Raw genomic sequence first — 9,597 nt, 5'->3', positions numbered from 1 at the left:
AAACAGAAATCTCTCTGGATAGCCAATTCTCTCTCGCGTCTCTTTGGGGTTTCCCGTGGTCAAAATCGTCCACGAAAATTTCTAGATGTAGGTAAGGTCCTGAAGAATTGATGGTGAAAATCTCCCTAGTCTTTTTGTGCTTGTACCGAGCCCAGTTGTCTTCGTTTCTGACTTGAAGATTCTGCTGTCGAAAAACAGCAAGTGGTGATGGTTGTGGTTATTTGAAAGGGGTATTTTTGGAGGAGGTTTAAGGATGGTATTTGGAGGGTGTTAGGAGAGTATTTTGAGGTTGTTTGGAGGTTGGAATGAGGTTGATATAAGGTGGTGAAAGTTTATGAAGATGATGATGTTTGATGGGTTGAAGATGAACACCTTGAGTTTGAATGAAGAAGATGAAGATAGTTGATGATGTTCTTCATTTTTGGTTGTTGTTGATCTTGATGTTCTTGGTTATCTCCAGGGATGAAGATTGAGAGGGTGTGGTTTTACAAAGGAAAATTCACTATGACATATGAATCTCTCTTAGTCTCTTATATTCTCACTTACTCTAAACATACACTACATACACATGTATATATATGAGAAACAAATATCTAGTAGTAGTACACTTGAGTGTAAGTTGAAAGATGCAAGTTGATGTAGAGCTAGGAGCAAAGAACGTGGGAAGGTTTTAGGCTTCTTCATCCTTGACTTTTCTTGACTTCCTCCTTTGTTTGACTTATTCAACACATATACATATCTATATATATAATACATATATATATAACACATACATATATATAATACATATATATACATACGTATATATATATATATATATATATATATATATATATATATATATATATATATATATATTGGTGAAACTTTTTAGTCACACAGCTAATTTTCTCGTCTATGCGCGTGCTTTCGTATTTTCCGTTTTATCACGCATTCATGCAACCTGAAATAACTGATAATATTTGTTAGATTGTATAAAAACAGTTCATCTTATTTCAGTTATGGTCACATACAAGGTTACATAAGAACATTTTTCAACAATTTCCCCCTATGTGATCATTGCTGAAATAAGGACAGGTATGATATAATCATATTGACAGTTTAACTTTTGAAGATTCGAGATAAAAGATTTGTCAATAGATAAGATATATATAAAACCATAGCAATTGATTTGAAAGTTTGTGACTTGGTTTAACATATCTTATGTAAAAGATTTTCAGAAATTTGTTTCCGAATCAAAGTCTCAGGTTCGGTTATCAAAGGGTAGCCATATATGTATCTAAAGAAATTTCTTAAGATTTTATAGCATTATTAATGACGACAAGTGGTTTAACAGGTCGATTCAGATGAACGCTCATAGGTATAGCTCACACTTCACTTGGGTGTTTAGTTGTTCTGGCAGCAGAACAAGTTAATGATCACTAAAAATGAGTGATATCTCTCTCTGACGACTCACAATCATATTGGAGGTGTTCAACTATGCTTTTCTTGAAAGGTCACTTAGTCTCATTATTAGATAATCAATCACATAAGACTGGTTTCGGCATTACTCAGCGGGTTTCTTCATTCATGCCATTAACTTTCTCTCTCTCTCCGTCGGGAAATACATGTAGAGGGGTTTAGCAATTTTCATAGTGCAGTTTGCAACTAAGAACTTTCATTGATGAAGGCTACAGTATCCCGGGAAATCCTTTGTTGTTGCAGCTTTTTCTTTGATGGTATTCTTTTTGTTGATCAATATCCTTTTTGTTGTAAAAGGATATTTTGTTTTAGCATCGAGAATTTGCTACATTTGAGAAAATTGGGATTTTTGAGAGTATCTATCTTGCGGGATTAAGATATCCCTTTTTGTGAAAAATGGTTAAAAACAGATCACGAGATCTTTTGATGTTTGCTTTGAAATAACCATTTGATTGAACTTTGTTTGAAAATACCAAATGTAGAGTTTTTTTTTGTTTTGTTTGGTATTTCTTCGGTGAATGATTTGGCTTTCTTGTTGATTCCTTTTTATCTTGTTTCGTCTTTTCTTGTTGATGGATCACGGGATCTCAAGACATCATTTTTGGTTGGCTTATATCTAGGTAGGGATTAGTGGCATAAAAGACAGTTTGTCTAGTATGTATGAAATGAATGTATCGTCCCTGGTCATTTTGATATCTAAGCAAAAATGAGACCGTGACAAGGTATAATCGGATATACCTTATAAGCAATAGTGACACACCTAAGCTCACAAGAAATGAATTCCACAATGATTCAGATTGATGAGGCACAAATTCTCACATGGGTTTTTGTTTTCATCTGAACCTCCTAACCTTATGTCCCTTTTTGAAATCATCAATAATGAAATAAAATTGAAGGAAATAAAGTTATGTACATTATGAAAAGTAGGAGATTTGAACCTTCACTCCAATTGAGAATCAATATGACTTAATATCTTCATCGAGCATAAGCATCTGAAAATTAAGTCAAAAGACGATTAATCACAAGGTTCTATAAAAGCTTATTATGGCAAGTCTTTTATAATATTTTGAAGATTTGTTTTTCTGAATGTTTTTGGAAATATTGGTTATTTCAATGTTTTTGGTTTTTTTGAAAAGAAAGCAGTTTTCAAATGTTTTTGAATTTTCTTTTTGAATGAAAGTAAACACACTTTTGTACAAACAAAAAGTAAAAGTTTAAGGATGGATGTTATCTGGATTTAACATTCCTAGACGGCCTAGGAAGTATTGAAACTTCGTTTCATCGAGAGCCTTAGTGAAGACATCGGCAATTTGATCTTCGGAGTTGATGAAGTGTAGTTCGATATGACCCTTTTGAATGTTGTCTTTGATAAAGTGATATCGAATGTCGATGTGCTTTGTCATGGAATGGTGAACGGGATTGTGAGAAATGGCAATTGCACTAGTTGAGTCACAAAATATGGGAATTTGTGAGATTTTGAAGCCATAGTCACGCAGTTGAGTTTGCATCCATATGACTTGTGAACAACAGCTGGCGGCAGCGACATATTCAGCTTCTGCTGTTGATGTGGATACACACGTCTGTTTCTTTGAAGTCCAACTCACTAGTCTACCTCCTAGGAATTGACAGCTACCAGATGTACTCTTCCTATCTAGCTTGCATCCTCCGTAGTCTGAGTCGGTGAAAGCGTTCAGCTGAAAATCGGATTTAGCTGGATACCAAAGGCCAAGTTTGGGAGTGCCTTTAAGGTATTTGAAGATGCGTTTCACAGCAACTACATGGGATTCCATAGGATTTGCTTGGTATCTAGCACAAACACATGTAGAAAACATGATGTCAGGTCTGCTGGCAATGAGGTACAAGAGTGATCCGATCATTCCACGATATCTTTTCTGGTCAACGGGTTTGCCATTTAAGTCTGCATCAATTTTGTATCCAAAAGCCATTGGGGTTTTTGCGGTATTGGATTTTTCCATTGAAAAACGAGTGAGTAGGTTTTTGACATAATTCTCTTGGTTGATGAAAATGCCATCAGTTGACTGTTTGATTTGAAGTCCGAGAAAAGTAGTCATCTCCCCAATCATGCTCATTTCAAATTTGCTCTTCATTAGATCTGCAAACTTAACACTTAAAGATTCATCAGTAGAACCGAAAATAATGTCATCAACATATATTTGTACGATTAACAGATGTTTATTAAAGATTTTACGAAAGAGTGTTTGATCAATTGAACCTCTTTTAAAACCTGATTCTTCGAGAAAGGTTGACAACGTGGCATACCAAGCTCGAGGTGCTTGTTTCAAGCCGTAGACAGCTTTCTGCAATTTAAAGCTGTGATCTGGAAATTTGGGATCTTCGAAACCTGGTGGTTGTTGGATGTATACTTCGCGATCTATCTCTCCATGTAGGAATGCACATTTAACATCCATTTGGAATACTTTGAAATTCTTATGTGCAGCATATGCAAGAAAGATGTGAATTGCTTCAATTCGGGCAACTGGAGCATATGTTTCATCGTAGTCGATTCCCTCTTGTTGTGAATATCCTTTGACTACAAGACGTGCCTTGTTTCGACAAATGATTCCTTGATCGTCAGTCTTGTTTCTGTATACCCATCTTGAACCTATAACAGTAACATCGGGTGGAGTAGGAACAAGATTCCATACGTCGTTTCTTTCAAATTCTGCTAGCTCTTCTTGCATAGCTTTTACCCAATCTGGATCTTTTATAGCAGAATGTATGGTTTTGGGTTCGGTCGTGGATAAGAAGGCTCCAAATAAACATTCATTTGTGGATGCGCCTCTAGTCTGAATGCCTATGTTGGGATCTCCGATGATTTGGTCTGTTGGATGATTTCTGGTCCACTTTATTAAGCGATTCTCTTCCGCTATAATAATTGGAGTTTCAGTATCCCATTGTTCTTCTCCGGGCGTTTCATCTTGGAATAGGTTTGAAGGTTCCCCCATAAATGATGCATCGGGATTGTTTTGGCTATTTGGGGTTCGGGTGTTTAAAGGAGGATTTGGTGTTTGTTCCAAAGAGGAAGTATGTGTTGGTGGTTCCCCCTCGAATTGATTTGCATCATTTTGGTTTGTTTGTGGAATTACTTCACTGGGTGTTCCTGTAGGGTCAATTAAAGTAGTTAGAAGTTCAGAATTGTAAGCGGTTTTTGGTTGTTCAAAAAGCAAATCAAGATCGATTTCAATGTCTATGTCAGGAGAAGGTGTTTGTTGAATTGGATTTTGAAAAATATTTTCAATCATTTTTGAACCAAAATGTTCACGATCCAATTTCCTAACATAAAATTCATCGAAATGAACATCGGTACTTTCTTCAATTACTCTAGTACGTTTATTCAGTACTCGATAAGCAGCTGAAGAAAAAGAGTAACCAAGGAAAATTCCTTCGTCCGACCTTGATTCAAATTTTGAAAGGTGATCTTTATTATTCTTTACGAAGCATCGACAACCGAAAATATGGAAAAATTTGATGTTTGGTTTTCGGTTGTTAATGACTTCATATGGTGTTTTATGAAGATGTTTATGGATTAAGGAACGATTTTGAGTATAGCAAGCTGTGGCTATTGCTTCTGCCCAGAAGTATTGTGGCAGATCAGCGAAGATAAGCATTGATCTTGCAGCTTCACATAGAGTTCGGTTCCTTCTTTCGACAACACCGTTCTGTTGTGGAGTGTATGGGGCTGAGAAGTTGTGTTCAATTCCTTTGTCTTTGAGAAATGAATCTAGAGTATTGTTTTTGAACTCTAAACCATTATCACTTCGGATTCTTCGAACAGGTCGTTTCAACTTCAGCTCGATTTGTTTGATGAAGTTGATCATCTCTTCAGGTGCTTCTGATTTTAGTCTTAAGAAAAAGACCCAAGTAAAGCACGAGAAACCATCAACGACAACAAGAATGTACTTCTTCCCTTGAATGGTTTGGGTTTTGGCAGGGCCACAAAGGTCTATGTGCAACAACTCTAGTGGTTCGGACACACTAGATTCTGAGATGCTTTTGTGAGTGGATTTGGAAAGTTTTCCTTTTTCACATGCGGCACAAAGAGTTTCGTTATCAAGCTTCAGAAGTGGTAGCCCTCGAACAAGATCATCGCCGATTAATTTGTTGATGTACCCAAAGTTTAGATGGGAAAGGCGGCGGTGCCATAACCAACTAATATCTGCTGGGGCTTTAGATAGCAGACATATATCGGGTTTACCATAGATAAGATCCATGTCAAGTGGATACATATTTCCGGCACGGTCAGAATCAACTATAACATCTTTGGTTTTGGCGTCCATGATCAAGCTTCGTTGTTTGGTGAAAAGAACTTCAAGATTGTTATCACACAGTTGAGAAACACTGATGAGGTTGTGTTTCAGGTCATCGACGAAGGCAACTTTCTTTATGGTAAAATTACCATTTGTTATGTTTCCATAACCTTTGATTTTTGCTTTCATGTTGTTGCCGAAGGTAACATCTTGATTGGTTTGTATAGGTTTGAAGTCACGTAAGTAGTTCCGGTTTCCTGTCATATGCTTGGAGCAGCCACTATCAATATACCATGTATCATCATTGGGTTCTCCAGCATTAAGTACCTACAATCAGACAGAAACTTTAGGTACCCAAATCTGAATGGGTCCTGGTTTGTCAGTTGTTATTTTGGGTGCTTTTCTTAATGAATTTCTTTTATCATTTGACTTCACATTATTGTAATGGTTTGGTTTATAACGATGGAATGGTTGAGGTTTGATTTGATCTATCAATTTTACCCAAAATGCGATTTGTTTTTGAAAACCTGTGGGTTGATAAGATCTGTGATTTGGTGAAAGATATCCTAGATGTGAAGGTTTGTTTGAAAAGTTTTCTTCATATCTGGGATGTGATGGGCGGTTTTGAAAAGCTTTTTGAGGATGATGGTTTGAAACTTTCGGATGTGATGGTTTTTGAAAGTTCCTTGAATGATTAAAAGTAATATCTTGAAAGCGGTTTTCAAAAGGTTTTTGAAAAGATTTTGGTTTTTGTTTGGAAACCTGTTTATGAGGTATGACGTTTGGTTTCTTTGGTTGTTTTTCAAAAAGGTTTGGTTTGATTAGTGGGGTTTTGGTGACTTGAATGGATTTTTTGCTTGTTTGTTGTTTCTTGGAGTATTTTTGTCCCAGACTAGTTTTTCCAACAATTGATGAAGTCATTGTAGGAAAAGCAGTTGGTATAGAAGTACTACCATCCTTATAAGAGGAATTTTCTCCATTCAAAAGGTTTTTGAGTTTAGTGGTTCCATCAGTATTTTTGATTTGGTGAGTTAAAGAACTTGCAGAGTCTGTTTCAGAATTTACAACTCTTTTGAAAGACTTTTTGGAAACACTGAAAGCAGTATCATCTGGACTACAGTTGATAACTGTTTCGTCATCTGAATCTTCCTCATTAACAGATGTGAAAAGATTATGTAGAGTAGATTCAGAGTTTTCACAATTCGTCATGTTTTTCTGTTTTGCTTGTTCAATTTCAAAGGATTCTCTTCCAATTCCTGGTCTATAATTCGTATCAATTTTGCCAGTTCCCAAGGTGTTTGCCTTGGTGAAAATATCATCACTTAGTTTTCTGGCAACTTTGATAGAATCCATATTCCATATCAGTCTTTTATTCTCGGTTTCAAGAGAATTGATTTGTTTTAAAGAATCAGTCAGCTTTTCATTTAAAACATTGTATTTGTCAGTTGATTCTTGAAAGTCTTGTTTCAACTGAAGGATTTCCATTTCTAAAACATCTTTTATTTCAGAAGAAATGACTGACTGATTTTTTAGTTCCAAATCCCTTTTCTGAATTAGGGACTGATTTAATTGTTCCAAGACGTGATTATAATCTTCTGATTTTCTTTCAACGTCTCTTTCCAATTTGCTTTTCGTTCTTGTTAATTCTCCAAATTTGAGTTGCAAGGTTTGTAACTCAGATTTGCAAATATCATAATTGACCATTGTGTCATGATATGTTTTGAGATCAACTTCCAGACTAGTCTCAATTTTGGTTATGTGGGACTCAAAAATTGTTTTGGAAAAACCAAGTTCAGAGATCATAGACCATACCTGTTCTATGACGTTTGGAGCTCTTGAAGGTATTTCAACACCAGCTACGAAGCAGAAGTTTGATTGTGTTGGTTCGTGTTCAGCTTCGTCATCAGAAGTTGGCCAGTATTCCACACTTGGTTCATGGATTGCCATCAATGCTCTTTGCTTTTCTTGGTTTTCCAGTTTCTTCAATTCATCGGCTCTTTGAGCATAGTATGCTGAGTCTTTGATTTTGGTTTTGTTTTTGGCTCGACATTCTCTGGCATAGTGATTTGTTCCTTTGCAGTTGTGACAAATGATCACTTCTTCATCACTATCATCCTTTTGACTTTTAATCGGAAGTCTTTCAGGTGTTTGAGTTTGGGCTTGTTGGGAAGGTTGAGAATGGTTTTGTTGGAATCTAAAATTTTGGTTGTTTTGAAAACCATTGTTTTGATTGTTGTAACCTTGATTTTGGAAACCTCTATTTTGATTTTGAAAACTATTGTTTGGATTGTGATTATGACCTGAGTTGGGATCGTTTTGAAATCCCTGGTTTTGAAAACCTTGGTTTGAGTTATTTTGGAAAGAAGGTCTTTGAGAATTTTGTCCAAAGTAAGGTCTAGGTTGAAAACCTGAGTTGTTTTGACCAAAAGATGGTCTTGGTTGAAAACTTGAGTTATTTTGTCCAAAAGATGGTCTTGGTTGAAAATTTGGTCTAAAATTTGATTGACCATGATTTGGGATAAATCTCTGGAGATTTGTGTTTGCAACCAACGCACACAGTTGTTGATAATCTGCTTCATCATTTGAATCAGACTGGAAGGCTTGGTTTTGAAAAGATGTAGTCTGATTAAAATGATTAAAGTTTTGATCATTGAAAGGTGTTTGGTTTTGAGAAGTTGTGGACACAAGTGCAAGTGGTCCTCCAAAAGCTGCAATGGTTGGTGGGTCAATCGAGGATTCATACGATTGAAGTTCTCCATACAAATTGTACAAAGATTCGGTATGAATAGCTGGATTTCCCTGAATAATGAGTTTAACCATTTTCCAGCTTTCGAACAGATTGTTTAAAAACTTGAGATTTATCTCGTGTTGTGTCTTTTTGATACCCAAATTGTTCATTTTAACCATAATCAAATTGAACCTATCATGAGCATCATGGATGGTTTCTGATGAAAGCATTTTGAAATTATCAAATTCATTCAAAACAGATGTTCTTTTGTTTCCGATGATTCTTTTATTTCCACAAAAACGATTTTTCAAATTCTCCCAAATTTGATTTGCGGTTAACAGTATAATGTCATCCATTTGACTTAGAATACTGTGAGGTATTCCAGAAACAAGTTCCTTTTTGGCTTGGAGTTCCAACTTTTTTGTAATTTCAACTTGAGTGGCTTGATTTGTAGCAAGAGTAGCCATATTTTCTGGAGTAACATATGTTCCTTCTACACACTTCCAGACATCTTCATTTATAGCATTAAGATGAAGATTCATACGGCCAACCCACGAATTATACTCTTCAGGAATAAGTATGGGTGCCCGTGAACCAGATCCTAAGCTATTTGCAATGGAGACAGAGTTCATGTTGGAGTAATTTGCCAAAGACATTTTTTGAAAGGATTTTGAACAAGTGATATTAAAATGAAATTTTTAAAGAAAAGCTTATGGAAGGTTTATAAACGCTATAACCAAAAGTTTTTCGACAAAAATTTCAAGGTAAATCACACAAGCTCTGATACCAATTGTTGGATATTATTCCTTTTATATATCAGCTCAGATACCGATTGTTGGAAATATAAAAATCTGATCACTGCGACAAAAGGCTCGGTTACCGGTCACTGTGTGATAGATATATAAGTTTAAGATATAAGATGTAAATATATATAAAGAATAATAATTGCGGAATAAGTATAAATATGAAAGCTATAAATGACTGAAAGCTATAATAATATAAATGATTATATTTAAATGACGTAAAGCTATAAATAATATAAATGACTGTATTTAAATGACATAAAGCTATAATAAAATATATATATATATATATATATATATATATATATATATATATATATATATATATATATATATA

At 35.2% G+C, this 9,597-nt stretch overlaps 1 protein-coding gene across 1 annotated transcript; it reads right to left on the bottom strand.

Moving 5' to 3' along the window:
• Positions 1 to 4,012: 4,012 nt before the first annotated feature.
• LOC111885902 (uncharacterized) lies at positions 4,013 to 9,113 on the bottom strand. The gene is made up of 7 exons (XM_052769639.1): positions 8,634 to 9,113; positions 8,287 to 8,528; positions 7,542 to 7,923; positions 6,492 to 7,145; positions 5,231 to 6,056; positions 4,128 to 4,834; positions 4,013 to 4,084 (listed from the first exon to the last, which is right to left on the bottom strand). Exons 1-7 carry the CDS (start codon positions 9,111 to 9,113, stop codon positions 4,013 to 4,015), a joined length of 3,363 nt encoding a protein of 1,120 aa, XP_052625599.1.
• Between the last annotated feature and the right edge of the window lie 484 nt (positions 9,114 to 9,597).

The sequence above is a fragment of the Lactuca sativa genome, chromosome 3 (genome assembly GCF_002870075.4).
Source record: "Lactuca sativa cultivar Salinas chromosome 3, Lsat_Salinas_v11, whole genome shotgun sequence".
Taxonomy (NCBI): domain Eukaryota; kingdom Viridiplantae; phylum Streptophyta; class Magnoliopsida; order Asterales; family Asteraceae; genus Lactuca; species Lactuca sativa.
This window is presented reverse-complemented; position numbering and strand designations above follow the sequence as displayed.